At 41.6% G+C, this 21,316-nt stretch overlaps 1 protein-coding gene across 7 annotated transcripts; it reads left to right on the forward strand.

Annotated features, from left to right (window-relative positions):
- Nucleotides 1–1,401: 1,401 nt before the first annotated feature.
- On the forward strand, nucleotides 1,402–11,111 carry LOC109215380 (protein ACCELERATED CELL DEATH 6-like). 7 transcript variants are annotated; one of them, XM_019379437.1, is made up of 6 exons: nucleotides 1,402–1,563; nucleotides 1,655–1,803; nucleotides 6,155–6,393; nucleotides 6,487–7,363; nucleotides 7,571–9,110; nucleotides 9,850–11,111. In XM_019379437.1, exons 5-6 carry the CDS (start codon nucleotides 8,528–8,530, stop codon nucleotides 10,992–10,994), a joined length of 1,728 nt encoding a protein of 575 aa, XP_019234982.1. In that variant the 5' UTR covers nucleotides 1,402–1,563; nucleotides 1,655–1,803; nucleotides 6,155–6,393; nucleotides 6,487–7,363; nucleotides 7,571–8,527; the 3' UTR covers nucleotides 10,995–11,111. The 7 variants fall into 7 exon arrangements, with proteins under 7 accessions (XP_019234982.1, XP_019234985.1, XP_019234986.1 ...); XM_019379440.1 differs by having other exon boundaries at nucleotides 7,634–9,110; XM_019379441.1 differs by having other exon boundaries at nucleotides 8,459–9,110.
- The last annotated feature ends 10,205 nt before the right edge of the window (nucleotides 11,112–21,316 follow it).

Here is a 21,316-nt window from a genome sequence, read left to right on the forward strand (position 1 = left end):
CTGATTGAATCTTCGTGCTGAGGCTGATTTCCTTGGGCCTCAACATTATGTGCGATGTTGACACTGTTATCTATCGTTTTTTATATTTTTTGCTAAGAACAAATGATTCAAACGAGTTAGTAATAGATGCAAGGATCAACTCAATTACACAATTGTCTAAGCCCTACGGTGGGCGCCAAACTATTTACCCGTAAAACGGTACAGCCGAATTTATACGTGATTTATAGACAAGTGAAGCGATTTGATCCCAAAATGATAAGTAAATTAGATAAAAATATAAGACTTAGCCTTGAAGTTGAAATAAAACGGTAGAAATCTTGATTCCGGGAGCAGAGCTTCTGGGACAGTAGTAACAATATGAATAAGCAAGAATTAAAATTATATTGAGCTTTGAACAGAGTATAGTATAAGTTTGTGAGAAAATTCGTGCCTTTATAATGATTATAGAGCTCACTATTTATAATTGCACTTAGGGAACAAGGTCCTAGGATCTAGCCCCTTTTTAGTGACAATTATGAGGGTCATTGAAGAATATATAACGGTAGACAGTGAATGTCATATTTTCTGTAACGACCATATACTTAATGCTGTAGAATATTCCCCACTAAATGCTACCGGGTGACAGACATTTATTTCGCCTTTATGAATATCATTTTCTCCGATAACAAACGAGATCGTTGTCTCTGGGCCCAACTGTCTTCTGTCTTCGGCTTCACGTGTCGTTTTCTTATGCGATCATTAAATATGAACATATTTTACCCTATACAGTACTGTTTCGGACTTGATTTCATTTCTACATTAAGTGTATATATTGTTAGATCCCAAAAAAAAAAAGAAATTTACAACAGAAGGTAAATCGAAATCAAAGTAAACCCTTTTCAGAAATCTGAACAATAAAAAATTATGTATCATCAAATTTAAATCATAATGAATACCATCTGGACTTCACTGAAGAAAAATAGAGCTTGCTCTGATGGTTTTAGAAAAAAGCAAAAGAGAACATTCTTACTTCCAATTATTGAGTACTCAACCATATCCATAAAAATTTATTAATAATTCATTAGCTTATTCAAATTTACAAGTGGATACAAATCTAAAGACGCGTGGGACACGAGGCGACCTATGAGATCAGTTTAAAATACAAGGTTTTTACTACTTAAACGACGTGTTTTATATTCATTAGCTATTTAGCTTATTCAAAAAATTTAAGTGGATACAAATCTAAAGATGTGTGGAACACGTGGCAAGCTATGAGATCAGTTTAAAATATACGAAAAAACAATAATTTCTTTTTAAATTTGAAAATAATTTAACTTAAATTCAATTCTAAAAAACTTTTATAACCACAAAAATATTATAAACCTCATTTTGAACATAGGAGCACTTCAAGTATTAATAATTAAGTTTTAAATTTAATATTTGTACATTGAGCAAAAACTACTCCGCCCGTGCATACACTTGCACTGCTTATCAAAAGACCTCCGGGCCCGGCCTCCGGTAAAGGATTTCCGGTGAGGATCTCCACGACTGATTGACAAATCCATTTTGAGAGGATTTTGTGGGGTATGGTTCTATTTCTCCCTTCTGTCTATTCTTCATTTCCTAAATTAAGATGTTGGAATTTGCTGCTGATTTTTTGGTTTGGATTTTGTAGATCCGTGAGGAGAATTTGTTCGGTATGAGGGGAATAAGAGCAGTGGCTGCCAATCAAATTGTGAAATTGAAATGTGAGTCTCCAAGAGCTATTGAAGACCTCGACAAGTTACACGAGAAAGCTAGGCTTGCCAATGAGTGCCATTATCAGTAAGTTTCTTCTGTAGCTAATTTGACTATGTAGGATTTCCTTTATTTATTTGAAAAATTTGGGCGAATATAATTCAAAAGGGTTACGACAAAATGAATCTGCTACATAATTACTTACCTTGATTAGTGCAATGGTACTAGTGGTACTAGTGGTATAGTACTACTCATATAGACTTAGCGCGTAGACACAGGTTCAGTATGTATAGTATGTCAGTGGCGGCCCTCGTTTATGTTTTCCTTTTGGATTGTCCGGTGTTGATACTCATAATGGCCTCCTCGGCCCGAACATATATTGATGTTTTGAGTATGATGGCTAGCTGATACAACGCTTGCCCGCCTACGATATATTACGAGTTGCGGTCAAGTTGGCCATGATAGCTTATACTTATTGTACGATAGAGTTCGGCCGTGTCGGCCTATGTACATTCTGGGTTACGTCCAACATTTAAGAGTTGCAGAGTGGTTCGCTCGGGCAAGTACGGCACTAGGTGGTGGCCACGCTCACCAAAATGATGTTTTTGTATTTGTGCTTTTCAATCGTTCTTTATCTTTCAATAGACGATTGAATCAATATTACTTTAATAATTGGCCTAATTTATCACCATATTCGTTCTAGGTTGGTTTTTTCTTTTAATTTATCTTGCTAACTAAAACGGAATAGTTGAATATTATAACAACCACGTTTGTCCTGTTGAAAAATACACACATTTGTCAAAGAATGTAAGTGCTGAATAGATTGATGTGCTGTCATATGTGGTAACAATTGGCTGATTTGTTAGTAATATCTTTTTCTGGAAGCGGAACTACCACTAGAAGTCTAGATAGATTTTGGATAAGAATACAACCCCTTAACCAAGCTTGAACTTCGCTTATTTTCTTTGATATATATAGAGAAGTTAAAATATATCAAATATTTCTAGTGACAAGAATGGATCCAAGTGTATGCCAAGATGTTAAAATTACATTGGCAATATAATGAGATTCTATACCTTGGTTGAAGAGCGTGCCGGAAGCCTACATCAGAGTGATCAAGGACATGTACCATGGAGCTAAGACTAGGGTTAGGACGGTGGGTGGCGACTCAGACCATTTCCCGGTGGTAATGGGGCTTCATCAAGGATCTGCACTTAGCCCTCTCTTATTTGCTTTGGTGATGGATGCTATAACACGCCATATTCAAGGGGATGTGCCATGGTGTATGCTATTTGCTGATGACATAGTCCTGATAGACGAGACGAGGGTCGGTGTTAACGAGAGGTTGGAGGTCTGGAGACAGACTCTCGAGTCCAAGGGTTTCAAACTAAGCAGGGCTAAGACAGAGTACCTGGAGTGCAAGTTTAGCGCCGAGCCGAGCGAAGTAGGCAGGGACGTCAAGCTTGGATCTCAGGTCATCGCCAAGAGGGACAGTTTTAGATATCTTGGGTCGGTGATTCAGGGGGACGGAGAGATCGATGGGGATGTCACTCACCGTATAGGGGCGGGGTGGTCGAAATGGAGGCTTGCATCAGGAGTCTTGTGTGACAAGAAAGTGCCACAGAAACTCAAGGGGAAATTTTATAGAGCTGTGGTTAGACCTGCCATGTTGTATGGGGCTGAGTGCTGGCCGGTGAAGAACTCCCATGTCCAGAGAATGGAGGTTGCGGAGATGAGGATGCTTAGGTGGATGTGCGGGCTCACCAGGTTAGATAGGATTAGGAATGAAGTTATTCGGGAGAAGGTGGGGGTGGCCCCAGTAGATGAGAAGATGCGGGAAGCGAGGCTCAGGTGGTACGGGCATGTGCGGAGGAGAAGCCCCGATGCCCCGGTGAGGAGTTGTGAGCGGCTGGCGGTGGTTGGCGCGAGTCGAGGCAGAGGGAGGCCCAAGAGGTATTGGGGAGAGGTGATTAGGCAGGACATGGCTCGAATGCGGATTTCCGAGGACATGGCCCTTGATAGGAAAGTCTGGAGGTCTAGCATCAAGGTTGCAGGATAGGGGCTTCTAGAATTTTTCGTACTTCTGTCTCGGGGCTCGGGGGGAGGGGGTGTGTGTGTGTTTGGTAGGGCTCTCCATAGATGATCTGTGTATTATATTGTGCCCCCTTATGGTAGTTACTGGTCGATATATATGCATGCCATTTTATTTATGGTTTATGTTTAGATAATTATTTATGTGATCTCTGCTGGAGTTACTAATGCTCTTTTGCTTTTTGTTTTTTGTTTTTGTTTTCCTTTTCCTTTTCCTGAGCCGAGGGTCAATTGGAAACAGCCTCTCTGCCCTTTCGGGTAGGGGTAAGGCCTGTGTACGTATTACCCTCCCCAGACCCCACCTTGTGGGACTATACTGGGTAGTTGTTGTTGTTGTTGTTCTATACCTTGGTTGAATTTATTTCTTAGTGATCTTTTTGAGCTCATTCCGTTGCATGAATTTCAAGGCATCAAAACCTTTACCCACTATAACGAAAGAACCTATCCATCAAGATAATTCTACTGTTTTAGCGGGTGAAGTTTGTGACTTTACTGTTACAGTAGATAAAGTTTTGTTTTTAATGTTATGTGGATAAAGTTGTGACTTTATTATAATAGTGGGCAAAGTTCAATTACTTTAGGTGAAAAAAAATAGTTTAGTGACTTTACTACTATATAGTGGGTAAAGTTCAGTTTCTTTAGTGTTGCAAAAATCAATTTTGTGACTTTACATTATATGGAAACGATTATTGGCCATATGTGGAATTAACCAATTTTATTCTATAGGAATCTTAAGTTTTAACTTATTCCGTTCAAGTGCATTGATTTCAAGGCATCAATAGGATTACAAAATATAAGTGCATGTAATATAAGATAATATTCACATCACTAGTGATGAGACAGCTCTAAAGACTTCTTTTAACCAATACCTTGATATAGGCCTAAGTATCCATTCTGTCTCCTTTATAAGATCAATGAAGAAATACCTCCATATATTAAGTGCTCTGTACATGTTTGCTGGGAGAGCTTGGAAGCAAACGGATACATATTAATGTCAAGCTTAGAGCTTTTCCTATTGAATGATTTCATACTAATTTGTATGAAGATCTCAAGAGTGCAGATGGAAACCATGTATCATATTTGACGTACACATATCCAGATTGTGTGAGATCAGTATCGTAATGGAATAAATCTTTATGCGAGGAACCTGACAATTGGGTTTGGAATTCACTGCACTATGTTTTTATCTAGGATTGAAAGAAGTAGTTTCTGATATGCTGGGGTGGAAGAAACCTTGAGCCTGCATTTCAGCAGGCAGTGAAAATCACTGGACGACAACAATTTACATTGTAGCCAGTGAAGGTGATGTAAGTATGATAAATGAGCTATCAAAGCATAGATTGCTGGGAAATGCTTAACAGCAGTGGCCAAAATGCTCTTCATGTTTCCATATTGAACAATCAAGAAAAGGTAGTCGAATCCTTATTAAAGTCTAAAAGTGGGATAGCCTTGTAGATGAGCCAGATAATGATGGCAACACTCCTCTCCATTTGCTTGCTGCCTTTAATTGGCGCTGTGTGCCTGTAAAATTAAGAGTTCATCCCAGATCAAATTAAGAGGATGTCATTTAACAAAGAAAACCAGACTCCACTGGACATAGCATTGTCTGGCACAAAGACGACGGCAAACAAGAGAAGAATCAAATACAGCTTGGGATGCAATTTTATTGACATTGATGGGTGGGGAGGACGTCACTTCCCGAAGAGGACACCGTATCCAGAGGATGGAATGGGTCAACAGAGTGAGAATTTAGAAGCTAAGGAATGTGAAATTAAGTATCAATGCCGTAATGCAGTCATCTCAAATATACCTAGTTGTGGCCACTCTACTAGTTAGTCACCTTTGCAGCTGGCTTTACATGCCAGGAGGTTTTGATAGCGATCCCGTCCCTAATAAAGGGATGGCGATCCCGTCCCTAATAAAGGGATGGCGATCCTAATAAGGAAAGCAGAATTCCATGCATTTGTTGTTACGGATGTCATTGCCTTTGCATGCTCTGCTAGTGCTGTATTCAGCTACTTTGTCATGGCAACAAAATTTCAACCAGCGTCCCAGCAGGATTTGGCAGTTCTATTGTACCTTAATAGTGTCGCTGCTCGTTTGCAGCTTCTGGCAATGGTAGCAGTTGTAATTGCATCTGTAACTGGTGTTTGTGCTAATTTAGCACATTCAGTTGGTCTCACCATTATTGTCTGTCAGTTGCATCTCTTTCCTTTGGTGCTACAGGTTGTGCATCTCATTAGGAAACCGCAAAGGAACATATAAGAACATGAGTAGGGAGACATGAATGCATCTCTTTCCTTATGTACATTGCTTTAGTTTCGCTCATGTTGACATCATGATTCAGTGGTGGATGTCCCCCTGCCGTGCACTTTACACTGCTCATGTGAAGTCCCTCTGGCAAGATTTCAGTGAGGAATTTCCAGCGAGAAATTCCATGGCTGACTGACAAACCCTAGACAGCCAAAGAAAAAAACAATTCTCTTGAAGAAACAAGAAGAGAAGATCCTGAAAACAATAGAGAAGATGAAACGGTGTTGTTAAAATGCAATAATGGTGGGAGTCCTTTTCGGAGCATTTTGTTGGGTATCCTTCTATTCCCCTCTTCTTTGTCTATTCTTGAATTTCCAAATAAAATTGTTAGTATTTGCTGCTGATTTTTTTATTTTGATTTTGTAGATTTGTGAGGAGCATATGTTGGGTATGGTGAAATGGGGGTCTCGAAGAGCAATGAAGGCATCCACGAGTTACTCGAAAAAGCAAAAGGCTCGCCAATGAGCGCCATCATATATTTTGGTAAGCTTTATCTGTAGCTAATTTGGGTTACGTAAGCTCTTCAGTTTCATAAACACTTGTCATCCACGTTGAGATTCTTTCAATATTAACTAGTATAAGGTTTCATGAAAGGAAATTAAGAGCAAAACCCAAACAACAAAGCAAATCCCAGAATCTATTTAATTTAATTCCTATATAATGTTTCATCCAGAGAAAGCAAAGTACTAACAAGATCATAATTTGAGTGATTTTGGACAAATCCCCAAATAAAGAAAAAGGATCCAACCTTGTACAATTTTGCATTGGAAAGCATTTCCGGAGATGGCGGTTTTCTACGTGCAGATCACCTGAAAAGGGATGAATTAGAAAATGGATACCAAGTCACTCAAAAGGGAAACATGTCCCTCTACATCGCAGCCCTCTACGGCCAATTGGGTTTCGTGAGAGAAGTCCTTAAGATTACTCCAGCATTGTTATGCGGTCCGAACAAGAAAAAAGAAACTGCACTTCACTTAGCAGCTAATAAAGGGCAAAGCGAAGTAGCCCATATGCGACTTAGCATAGCTGGAGAGGGGAATATGAAGACACGATCATGAGGATGATGACTGATGACAATGGAGATACTACCCTGCACAAGGCCGTGAGGAGTGGACATGTTGATGTTTTCATTGTATCTGGCGGACGAGTCTGATTTTATTATTCTGCATATAGTCTGGGAAATCTGCAACAAACCAAAAACCAACTTACGAAGGTCCATGTCATCGAACGCCTTTTTATGCAGGTACGTAATTGTTGTTACTCACTGTATTAACATCTAATATCAGTAGTTAATTTAATTTGATGTGCCCATAATATAATATCGTCTACTTAAATTAATTGACTTTTATGTCCATTTAAATACATGGCCTGACCCACTTCTTTAATTTGAGCATTGCCTTGATCACTGGTCCTGATACATGTGAGCTTCACTTATTTCTTTTTGATGCAGTCTCAAACACAATGGAATCTTATCAATGTGCTTTGCCTTTTTTGTTTTTGAACTTGTAAACAGTGAAAAGCAAGAGACCATCACCATCAGTTGTTTCTTAAACACCAAAGTGAATGTCACGTCTCTCAAAGAAAAGGCAAAGCCAGTTGTACCTTTTTGATTAACTGGACAAGAAGAGAAATAATTTAAGCAATTTAGCTTTAAATTCTCTTACTTCCAGTAATATATTTTAATTTAACAAATCAGTAATTAGTCAATATGTATTAATTAAATTAAGATGTGTGTGATTTTATGATTTTAAAACAAATCAAACCAATTGGGTAGCATGAATGAGGGAGGTTTGTGCTGAATACTTAATATTCAACAATTAAGCGCACAAAAGTGTAGTTCTGGAATAGAGTACAAATTTTATCATCTGAACCAGCATTGTTACAGAAAAACAACAGGTTAGTGTTACAAGGATACACTTGGAGGGAGGTTTTTGAAATTATCCCTACATTTTTTTATTTGTTTTTGGAAAAATAGAAATTAATGTAAAACTTGATTTTTCAGATTTATCTGGACTTCATAAAAATATTTTTCTTGTTCTATTATTTTCTTATTTAATTACTCAGTCTTGTTTGTGTTGAAAAAAGAGAATCATGGGACGAAGTAAATCTTAAGATATAAGTAATATTTTGGTTTTATGAGATTTAGTAGTAAAAAACCGTTTTTATTCATGTTGATATTCTTTAAACTTTGACTAATAATTAAAAGGCAAAAGAAGAAACAGCAAAGATAAACAACAAATTCCTTTCTTCTGATCAAGGCAAACAACAAATCCCTTTCTTTTGATCAAAGGCAAAGATCAGTGGTGTTCAGAATATTTCTATATAATGTTTCATCCAGAGAAAGCAAAGGACTGACAACATAATTCAGGAGATTTTGGACAAATTCGCTAATAATTAAAGAAAAAAAATGGATCCAACCTTGTATAGTGCTGCGGTAGAAGGCAATACCAGAGATGGCAAATTTTTACTTGCTGATCATCTGAAAAGGGATGAATTAGAAAATGGGTATCAAGTCACTCCAAAGGGCAACACAGTCCTCCACGTGGCATCCCTCTATGGCCATTCCCATTTCGTGGGAGAAGTCCTTAAGATTACTCCGGCATTGTTATGTCATCAGAACAAGAAAAATGAGACTGCACTTCACATAGCAGCTAATGAAGGGCATAGTGAAGTAGTTCGTACGCTACTTAGTATAGCTGGAGAGGAGAATAAGGAGATACTCATGAGGATGACAGATGACAATGGAGATACAGCCCTGCACAAGGCCGTGCGTAGCCGACATCAAGATGTAGCCAGACTTTTGGTTAAAGAAGATCCTGAATTCGAATATCCGTCCAACAAGGCCGGCGAGACACCACTGTATCTGGCGGCAGAGTCTGGTCTTCGTGATGCTTTGGTTGATATCTTGGTATCCTGCAATAAACCAACTTTAGCTGCAGGTCCATTAAATCGAACACCTCTGCATGCAGCAGTAATTCATGAACACACGGGTATGTAGGTATTTTTCTATGTTGCGCAGACTCTCCAAAATGCGGCAATGCTGCCGCACCCGTGTCGGATCCTCCAAAAATACACTACTTTTGAAGGATCCGACACGCACCCGGCAACATCTTTGGAGAGTCCGAGCACCATAGGTATTTTTTGTTACTCTCCCTGTCATTAACATCTAGCTTTAGTTTGATTTTTCCATACCATTGTCTACATTAAATTGGAGTATAAAATCATTTCAGATATTCTCAGTAGTATAAAATTAATATTCACATCACTCATAAAGACTTATCAACTCTAAAGACTTATTTCTAGTTAACCAATAACTTTTGATATAGTCCTGGGTAGCCATATCAAAATCCATAAAGAGATACCTCCATATATCCGGCCAAGTCCTCTATACGTGTTTGATTGTTTGTGGAGGAAATCAAAAATCGGCTTGGTAACATTAATAATTTTCTCCTAATTAATTAGTTTCCCTTTAAATGATTAACTCAAAAGTCGAATTTTTACTTTGATGGCTCTTCATACCACTCTTGGACCCTCGAACTAGTGGAAGACTTAGAAATCAATAAGTATTCAATCAATAACCACCAAATCCAAGCTCTAGGATTGTGTGAGAAGTATGAAAGAGGAAGCAAAAGAATAAATAATTTGAAGCTAAGCGCTTTGAATGATCTCATAATTTGTGATGAATTAACCCCTTATCATCATCATCATCATCATATTTGATACATCCAGATTGCGCGAGATTACTATGGCAATGGAATAAATCTTTATGTGAGGAAGCTGACGTGAGTGGTTGGAATTCGCTGCACTATGCTGTTTATCTAGGATTGAAAGAAGTAGTTTCTGATATGCTGGAGTGGAAGAAATCCTTAGCGTACCTTCCAGCAGGCAGTGAAAATCGCTGGACGACAACATTTCACATTGCAGCCAGTGCAGGTGATGAAAACATGATAAATGAGTTATTAAAGTACTGCCCTGATTGCTGGGAAATGCTTGACAGCAGAGACCAAAATGCTCTTCATATTGCCATATTCAACAATCAATACATGTTAGTTAATTCCTTATTGAAGTCCACGAAGTGGGATAGCCTTGCTGACGATGCAGATAATGATGGCAACACTCCTCTCCATTTGCTTGCCGCCTCTATTTATTGGGCCCATGTGCCTGTGAAATTAAGAGAAAATCCCAGAGCAAAGAAGATGTCATTTAACAAAGAGAACCAGACTCCGCTTGACGTAGCATTGTCTTGCATAAAGAGGACGACAAACAAGGAAACTATCAGTGACAGCTTGTATCGCGATTTTGCTAACATTGGTCGATTGGGAGGACGTGAGACTCCGGTGAACACACCGGATGAAATTGATCTACAGAGGGAGAATTTGAAGCATGCTAAGGAACGTGAAACAGAAATCAAAGGCATCATGTCGGCAGCTCAAATACATCTAGTTGTGGCCACTCTACTAGTTACAGTCACCTTTGCCGCTGGTTTCACATTGCCAGGAGGTTTTGACGGCGATTCCAATAGCCCTAATAAAGGAATGGCGATTCTAACAAGAAAAGCAGCGTTCCGCGTATTTGTTATTACGGATGTCATTGCCTTTGCATGCTCAGCTGGTGCTATATTCAGCTACTTCATCATGGCAATAAATCATCGACCAACGTCCTATCAGGATTTGAGAATTCTGTGGGCTCTCAGTAGAGTCGCAAGTCTGTTGCAGCTTCTGGCAATGTTAGCAGTGGTAATTGCATTTGTAACTGGTATATATGCGACTTTAGCACATTCACTGGGTCTCGCCATTACTGTATGTACCATCGGTTGCCTCTCTTTTCTTTTGTACATGTTTGTAATGTATGTTGTTGGAAGAGAAGTTGCTTGAGAAATAGAAAGAAACATAAATGCATCAGTATGGCCGAGTAATAGTACTGCAGTCTGCATGCATCGATCAGTATTTGTTTAACAGAGTGTTCAGTTCAGCATCTCTCTTTTTGCTTTAGCTTGCCTTCTCGCATACCATATATATAGATGCATTCGTAAATATGATGTGCAATTTTTGTAGTTAAAAAAAAAACAAAAAGAACTGTCAAATTTATTCAAAATAATTACGAATTCTTTAATATTGTATAGTATTGTATGTTATCTTGGTTTTTGTTTTCATTTATATCTTAAAGTAATAAGACGCCTTACTCTAAAAAGAAATAGCTTAATTACTTTAGTAGTTAACGTGCTTATATGCACGTGAGCTACTCCCTACCATTAGTCTGATTAACTTCTAGTCTGAGTGGAGAAAGCTGTCATTTTCCAGAAACAATATTTGGTAGTTCGGTTACATGTTATGCTAGTTATGTGCGAAAAATATAATGTAGGAATTATTTATGGGGTGAATAGTAATGAATAAATTATTATGGGGTAATTAACAATATGGCTCATCATTAATTATATATATTTATTTTTCTAGCGGACAACTTTTTAAATTTTAAAAACTTTAATCTCCGTATTACTGTTCTTATTGCACATCATATTCCGCAGTAATTTCGCATAACTTAATGAGTATAATCTAATAACCAATCAAACTCATATGGTCCTTCTAACCAAACATTTAAGGGCCGTGTGGTTGGTTTCATGGGAGTATTAAGGGGTGTTCATGGTTCGGTTTGGGTCGGTTTTTCCCGAAAAAGAAACCAAACTAAGTTAGGGGTGTGCATTCGATTTTGACCCTTATCGATAATTACTTATCGATTATCGATTTGTACATATGCTTATCGTTATCGTTTCAATAAGGTTTCGATTTTTTCGATTTCGATTTATCGATTTTGGGGGCTTATCGGTTCGGTTATCGATTACACCAATAAGAAAATTTGCGGGATTCCACGGAAAGTATATCGCTATAAACGCGCCTAACTAATATGGACAAAAAGAAGCTAAAATAAGACGAACACCATTTATAATATAAAAATTGTGTCAACAAGCACATGCAACAAAACTAAAGTAAGGGATCAAATGTATGCCACCAACACTCCAACGGTATAAAAAAACAAAACAAAACAAAACACATCATCACGGCTAATTCTGTTTTCCATTGATTTGAACTTCATTCCCTTGATCTTTAAATATGATCATTCCTTAAATGTGGTAGAGGAAATAATAAGGTAAGGGACTTAGGGTAAAGGAAAGGGTATAGATTAGGGAAAATAATATTGTATAGTCGCTTTCAAAATAGTAGCGGAATATATATATATATTCTGTATGTTATATTAATCTACACAAATAGGTAATTACTCATTTAACAAGTATCTACAGTCTAGGGGTGTGCATTCGATTTATCGATTCGATTTTGACCCTTATCGATTATCGATTTGTACATATGCTTATCGTTATCGTTTCAATAAGGTTTCAATTTTTTCGATTTCGATTTCGATAACAAATAATCGATTCGATTTATCGATAAACCGATTCGAATGCACACCCCTAGGCTTATGGCCGGTGTAGGATTTGATTTCGGGCAAGTATTGTGATCAGGAATGTTATTATAGGCCTATGTGTGGTGTGTATGTTGTGTGGTTGTACTCTGTGGGTGTAGGCATGAGTGGTTGCAGCTACTTGAAACTGATACCGGATATGGATTTAGAATCGGGTCTCTTGGAAATGAAGGGGAGATGAGAATTCTGGCTCTAAGGCTTATTGGTTTTGTTAGAAAGGCTAAATTTCAGTTGAGATGGTGTCGTTAGATTTATGTGGATTGGGGTGACGTGGGATCACTGTAGACGTGTGATTTTTGACCCTCCCCAAGATTTTTCATATTTTAGCATGTAAATATTTAATTTAGGCCTAATAGCGCTATTTCAATTAATTTTGACGCTTTTACTTTATTTTATTACAAGAAAAATGAAAATTACAAAAATTGTTCCATTAATGTTTTGTAGTCATTTTTAATCTTGAAAAATACAAAAAAAAAATAGTTTATTTAACGGTCAGTTTTATTTTAATAGTTATTTACTCAAATAGGATTAATTNGGGAGAAACTTCTCCAGAAATAGCTGGGAAAACTGATCCCAAGTCAAAGCAGGTAACCCAGCTGGTCTAGCCAAACAATAATCCCTCCACCAACTCTTGGCGGATCCAGACAGACGAAAAGCAGCAAAGTCGACCCCATTGGTCTCCACTATCCCCATGTTCCGTAGAACCTCATGACAGCTGTCCAAATAATCCCGGGGATCCTCAGAAGATGTACCGCTAAAAGTGGTAGTAAAAAGCTTGGTGAACCTGTCCAACCTCCATAAGGCATCAACAGACATAGCTGGTCCATCACCGGTCTGGGCTACCACATGGCTGAACTGCTCCAACTGGCTAAGCTGCTGGAGTCTGAAACTGAGGAGCCATCTGCTCCGGAGTGCAAGTAGTGGGAGTCTGTGCTCCTCCCCAGCCTGAGAGACGGCTGGTGCTACAGGAAGTAAGCCTGCTTGGGCGACACTCTCCATAAGGCCCACTAGACGGACCAGAGCATCCTGAAGTACCGGGGTAGCAATGAACCCCTCTGGGACCTGAGCTGGTCCTGCTGGAACTGACTGGACTGGAACCTCAGCGTCAAACTCAACCTGAGGCTCCGACGCTGGTGCTGCTGCTCGAGCTCTGGGCTGAGCTCTACCTCTGCCTCGGGCCCTAGTACGGCCTCAGCCTCTGCCTCTCGTAGGAGCTACTACTGGGGGCTCGGGTTGTTTGTCAGCTGATGAAGCGGTACGTGTTCTCACCATTTGTGAAAGAACAGAGTGGAAGTTCAATTTGCATTGAGAAATCAAGTCGCACGACAGAAAGAATAGATGTGAAGTTTTTCCTAAACTCCGTAGCCTCTGAGGGATAAACACAGACGTCTCTGTACCGATCCCTCAGACTCTACTAAGCTTGTCCATGAATTGTGAGACCTAATCAACCTAGAGCTCTGATACCAACTTGTCACGACCCGGATTTGCCACCCTCGGGAGTCGTGATGGCGCCTACTCGTGAAAGATAGGCAAGCCGAGTGTTACAGATTTTATTATCCTTTTTCCCCAACCCTTTAACAATTACGAGTTAACATAAGATCAACAGCGGAATAAAAATACGGGAGACAAAATTTAATAGTTTAAACTAATGCAAATACGATTCCATAACAATAATCCACCCAGAACTGGTGTCACAATCTCACGGACTATCTAGGAATACTACAAATAGGGTCTGAACAAAGAAAAATACATGTCTGTCTCTGAAATAAGTAAGAACAGAAGGAAATAGGATAGAAGGGGACGCCAAGGCCTGTGGACGTCTGCAGGACTACCTCGGATCTCCGCTGGACTGAAGGCAGCAACCTCACTGTGGTCCAAATGCTCCAGCATCGGGATCTGCACACAGTGCAGAGTGTAGTATCAGCACAACCGACTCTATGTGCTGGTAAGTGTCGAGCCTAACCTCAGTGAAGTAGCGACGAGGCTAGGACAAGACTGCCAAATAAACCTGTGTAGTTAAATCATATACGACAAATAATGATAACAGAAACTAGCAGTTAAAGGTGGGAAAGGGGAACATGCTGCGGGGAATATCAAGTAGTAATAGAATTTCAGTAGAGAAGCATAAAGAACACCATAATTTCATATCAGCAAGAATAAGGGGAAAAAAACAGCAACAAGTGCACGGCATCACCCTTTGTGCTTTTACTCTCGTTCTCACCATAAGAATCAATATTCACTTTTATTCGTTCTTGTTGCGGCATGCAACCCGATCCCAATCATTTAATACTGTTGCGGCGTGCAACCCGATCCCACTCATATAATACTGTTGCGGCGTGCAACCCGATCCCAATCATATAATGATGTTGTGGCATGCAACCCGACCCCACCTGTCCACCCTTATTACTCCTTGTTGCGACGTGCAACCCGATCCCATACAATATTATTGCGGCGTGCAACCCGATCCCAATATACAAATCAACACCAATCACAAAAGAATCCTGGCAAGGGAACAATAGTATAACAACAATATCCCGGCAAGGGAAAACAATTTCATAAACAAGAACATCCCGGCAAGGGAAACAATATCATAAACGATAACATCCCGGCAAGGGAAACAACATCATAAACAATAACATTCCGGCAAGGGAAATAATATTATAAACAATAACATCCTGGCAAGGGAATCAACAATATATCTAATCTCGTTTCCACAATCACTTCACAACATAAATCTCAACTTGAGCCAATGCTCAACAATGGTCAATTACCAAGAATACTTTCATAAGTCTTGTTCAACATTTATAATCCTCATATTAAGCATGGACAATGCATAACGGAGTCACAACAATCATAGAATAAGACTCACGGGCATGCTTGACACCAACGGATAGATACTCGTCACCTCACGTATATGTCGTACTCAACACTTAAAACATAGCAAATAAGACCACAACTCCTATTCCCTCAAGCTAAGGTTAGACCAAACACTTACCTCAATGACACGAACACAATCAAGCCTCAACTACTTCTTTACCTCTTGATTCCACCACCAAGCCGCTTGCATCTAGTCACAATTTACTTAATAACATTAATAAATGCTAAATAAACCAATTCTAATGCATGAAAATAGGTTTCCCAATGTTTTCCCCAAAAAGTCAAAACCCGACCCCGGGTCCGCTTGGTCCATACCCGAAATTCGGACCAAAATCCGACTACCCATTCACCCCCGAGCCCGGATATACAATTGGTTTTGGAATCCGACCTCAATTTGAGGTCTAAATCCCCAAATTTCGATATTCCTAAGTTCTACCCAAAATTCCCAATTCGACCATGAAAACCCTAGATTCTAGGATGAAATCTTGTAAAAAGAAGTTAATGAGTGAAAGAAATGAGTTTAAAATCACTTACTTGTGTTTTGGGGAAGAAAGAGTGTTTGAAAAATCGCCTCTTATATTTTAGGGTTTTGAAAAATGGAAGATGACTGAAAAGTCTCGTTTATATATACCCCCCTCAGATCCTCACCGCTGACCGCGAAAAAAGGACTGCGGACCGCAAAATGTCGAGCGCGGCCGTGGAGATTTGGCCTTGCTCACCGCTGATCGCGAAAACCCCACCGCAGCAGCGAAGTCCCCATCGCGGTCGCGAAGATTCATCGCGGACCGCGAAGCTCAGTTCAGAGACCTGCAACTTCACTGAACCTGCAACAACTATTTTTTTTCTAAGTCTAAATTCACCCCGTGGCCTATCCAAAACTCACCCGAGCCCTCGGGGCTCCAAACCAATCATGCACGCAAGTCTAAAAACATCATATGGACTTGCTCGTGCAATCAAATCATCAAAATAACATCAACAACTATGGATTAAACCTCAAATTCATGAAATTACTTGAGAACATCAAAATTTCCATTTTCTCAACTGACGAACCTGCCGGTCTAGAATAGCTACTGGCTCCTCCTCATAGGTCAAGTCCTTGTCCAACTGGACAGTGTTGAAGTCTAACACGTGGGATGGATCACCGTGATACTTCTGAAGCATGGACACATGAAACACTGGATGCACGACTGATAAACTCAGCGGCAATGCAAGTCTGTACGCGACCTCTCCCACTCGATCAAGAATCTCAAATAGTCCGATGAACCTAGGGCTTAGCTTGCCCTTCTTCCCAAATCTCGTCACGCCTTTCATAGGCGACACCCGAAGCAACACCCGCTCTCCGACCAAGAATGCCACATCACGAACCTTACGGTTGGCATAACTCTTTTGCCTGGACTGAGCTGTATGAAGCCTATCTTGAATGATCTTAACCTTGTCCAAGGCATCCTGTACTAGATCCGTACCCAACAACCGAGCCTCTCCAGGCTCAAACCACCCAACTGGCGATCGACACTGTCTACCATATAATGCCTCATAGGAGGCCATCTGGATGCTCGACCAGTAGCTGTTGTTGTAGGCAAACTCCGCTAATGGCAAGAACTGATCCCACGAACCTCCAAAGTCAATAACACATGCTCGGTGCATATCCTCCAAAATCTGAATAGTACGTTCGGACTGTCCGTCCGTCTGAGGATGAAACGCTGTGCTCAACTCGACCCGAGTACCCAACTCACGCTGAACTGCCCTCCAGAAATGCGAGGTAAACTGCGTACCTCGGTCAGAAATAATCGACACGGGCACACCATGAAGACGAACAATCTCCTGGATATAGATTTCAGCTAACCTCTCTGAAGAATAGGAGACTGCCATAGGAATGAAATGCCTAACTTGGTCAGCCTATCAACAATAACCCATATCGCGTCGAACTTCCTCTGAGTCTGTGGGAGTCCAACAACGAAGTCCATAGTGATACGCTCCTACTTCCACTCAGGAATCTCAATCTTCTGAAACAAACCACCAGGTCTCTGATGCTCGTACTTTACCTGCTGACAATTCAAACACTGAGCTACATACGAAACAATATCCTTCTTCATCCTCCTCCACCAATAATGCTGCCACAAGTCCTGATACATCTTAGCCGCGCCTGGATGAATAGAATACCGGGAACTATGGGCCTCCTCTAGAATCAACTCACGAAGTCCATCCACATTAGGCACACAAATACAACCCTGCATCCTCAAAACTCCATCATCTCCAACTATAACCTGCTTGGCACCCCCGTGCCGCATCGTGTCCCTAAGGACAAGCAAATGAGGATCATCACACTGCCGATCTGGGATACGCTCAAATAACGAAGAACGAGAGACTATGCAAGCTAGCACACGGCTGGGCTCAGAAACATCCAACCTCACAAACTGATTGGCTAAAGCCTGAACATCCAAAGCAAGCGGTTTCTCACTGACCGGAATATATACAAGACTACCCATATTGACTGACTTCCTACTCAAAGCATCGGCCACTACATTCACCTTCCCCGGATGATACAAGATGGTGATATCATAGTCTTTCAAAAGCTCCAACGACCTCCTCTGCCTCAAATTGAGCTCCTTCAGCTTGAAAAAATACTGCAAACTCTTATGATCCATGAACGCCTCACATGACACGCCATATAAGTAATGCCTCCAAATCTTCAGCGCGTGGACAATGGCTGCTAGCTTTAAATCATGAACTGGATAATTCTTCTCGTGAATCTTCAATTGCCGCGAAGCATATGCTATAACCTTTCCATTCTGCTTCAACACCGCACCAAGTCCAATACGAGATGCGTCACAATACACTGTATAAGGCCCTGAACCCGTAGGCAATACCAACATCGGCGCCGTAGTCAAAGCTGTCTTGAGCTTCTAAAAGCTCGCCTCACACTCGTCCGACCACCTGAACTGGGCACCCTTCTAGGTCAACCTGGTCATCGGGGCTGCAATAGAGGAAAACCCGTCCACAAACCGACGGTAATAGCCTGCCAAACCCAAGAAACTCCGGATCTCTGTAGCTGATGTGGGTCTAGGCCAATCCTTTACTGCCTCTATCTTCTTCGGATCCACCTGAATACCCTCTGCTGATACAACGTGACCCAAGAATTCAACTAAACTCAACTAGAACTCACATTTCAAAAACTTAGCATACAACTGACTGTCCTTCAAAGTCTGGAGAACTGCTCGAAGATGCTACTCATGCTCCTCTCGGCTGCAGGAATAGATTAAAATATCATCAATGAAGACTATCACGAAGGAATCCAAGTAAGGCTTGAACACTCGGTTCATCAAATCCATGAAAGCTGCTGGGGCATTTGTCAACCCGAATGACATCACTAAGAACTCATAATGCCCGTACCGAGTGCGGAAAGCTGTCTTAGGGACATCGGATGCCCTAGTCCTCAACTGATGGAAGCCAAATCTCAAATCGATCTTTGAAAACACTTGGGCACCCTAAAACTGGTCAAACAAATCATCAATCCTCGGCAATGGATACTTATTCTTGATTGTGACCTTGTTCAACTGCCGATAATCTATGCACATCCTCATCGACCCATCCTTCTTCTTCACGAACAACACCGACACACCCTAGGGTGAGACACTAGGTCTAATAAAGCCCTTATCAAGCAAGTCTTGCAGCTGCTCCTTCAATTCTTTCAACTCTGGCGGAGCCATATGATATGGAGGAATAGAAATGGGCTGAGTGCCCAGAGCCAGATCAATGCAAAAGTCAATATCCCTGTCGGATGGCATACCCGGCAGGTCTGAAGGAAATACCTCAGGAAACTCACGAACAACAGGCACAGAATCCATAGAAGGAACCTCAACACTTGAATCACGAACATACGCCAAATAGGCCAAACATTGCTTCTCAACCATATGCCGAGCCTTTATATATGAGATAACCCTACGGGTGGAATGACCAGGAGTCCCTCTCCACTCTAAACGAGGTAAACCCGGCAAGGCTTAGGTCACAGGCTTGGCATGACAGTCCAAGATAGCGTGGTAAGGTGATAACCAGACAATCCCCAATATGACATCAAAATCAACCATATCCAAAAGTAACAGATCTACTCGGGTCTCAAGACCCCCAATCACAACTATACATGAACGATGGACACGATCTACCATAATAGAATCACCCACCGGTGTAGACACATATACAGGAGCACTCAAGGAATCACTAGGCATGACCAAATACGGTGCAAAATAAGATGACACATAGGAGTATGTAGATCCTGGATCAAATAGAACTGAAGCATCTCTACTACAGACCAGAACATTACCTGTGATAACTGCATCGGAGGCTCAGCCTCATGCCTGGCTGGAAGAGCATAACATCAGGGCTGGGCCCTACCACTCTGAACTACATCTCTGGGATGGCCTCCTGCTGGCTGTCCTCCACCTCTAGCAGCCTAACCTCCACCTTTAATACCTCTACCTCCACCTCTAGCACCTTTACCTCCACCTCTAGCTGGCTGAGCAGGCGGTGGAACACCCGGTGCCTGAACTACGGCACGGGAACCCTGATACTGCGACTGAACACCCACTAATATCGGACAAGCCCTCCGGATATGACCATACTCATCGCACCCAAAGCATCCACTTGAGTGATGCGGCTGAGGAAACTGAGACTGACCCTGGCTGGGCATGATGATAGCTCTGAAGAGGAGGTGCTCTGATAGGAGCTGGCTGTCCTAAAGGAGGCACATAAGAACCACACCCACCTGGAGCACCGTGAGAAGCCTGTAGTGCTGAATGAAACGGCCTGGAAGGATGGCCCCTACCAAAAGAATCCTGCCTCCAGACAAGGAACCACTAAACCTGCCCGAATGACGGGGCCTCTTGTCAGACCCCTGACCACTCCCCTGCGATAAAACCATCTCGACTCTCCTGGTCACATTGGCCGCATCCTGAAAAGAAATCTCGCTCCCCGTCCCCTTAGCCATCTACAATCGAATAGGCTGAACGAGTCCCTCAATGAACCTCCCCTCTCTCTCTCTCTCTCTCTCTCTCTCTCTCTCTCTCTCTCGGTGGGAAGTATTAGAAGAGCATGACGGGCTAAGTCAATGAATCTGGTCTCGTACTGAGTGACGGTCATAGAACCCTGCTGGAGACGCTCAAACTGCCTCCGATAGTTCTCCCTCTGAGTGACAGGAAGAAACTTCTCCAGAAATAGCTGAGAAAACTGATCCCAAGTCAAAGTAGGTGACCCAGCTGGTCTAGCCAAACAATAATCCCTCCACCAAGTCTTGGCAGATCCAGACAGACGAAAAGCAGCAAAGTCGACCACATTGGTCTCCACTATCCCCATGTTCCGTAGAACCTCATGACAGCTGTCCAAATAATCCTGGGGATCCTCAGAAGATGTACCACCAAAAGTGGTAGAAAAAAGCTTGGTGAACCTGTCCAACCTCCACAAGGCATCAACAGACATAGCTGGCCCCTCACCGGTCTGTGCTACAATACCCGACTGAACTACCCCAACGAGCTGAGCTGCTGGAGTCTGAAACTAGGGAGCCATCTGCTCTGGAGTGCGAGTAGCGGGAGTCTGTGCTCCTCCCCCATCCTGAGAGACGGCTGGTGCTACAGGAAGTAAGCCTGCCTTGGCGACACTCTCCATAAGGCCCACTAGACGGACCAGAGCATCCTCAAGTACCGGGGTGGCGATGAACCCCTCTGAGACCTGAGTTGGTCCTGCTGGAACTGATTGGGCCGGAACCTCATCATCGAACTCAACCTGAGGCTCCGCTGCTGGTGTTGCTGCTTGAGCTCTGGGCTGAGCTCTACCTCTACCTCGAGGCCTAGCACGG

The sequence above is a fragment of the Nicotiana attenuata genome, unplaced genomic scaffold (assembly GCF_001879085.1).
Source record: "Nicotiana attenuata strain UT unplaced genomic scaffold, NIATTr2, whole genome shotgun sequence".
In the NCBI taxonomy this organism is placed as follows: Eukaryota; Viridiplantae; Streptophyta; class Magnoliopsida; order Solanales; family Solanaceae; genus Nicotiana; species Nicotiana attenuata.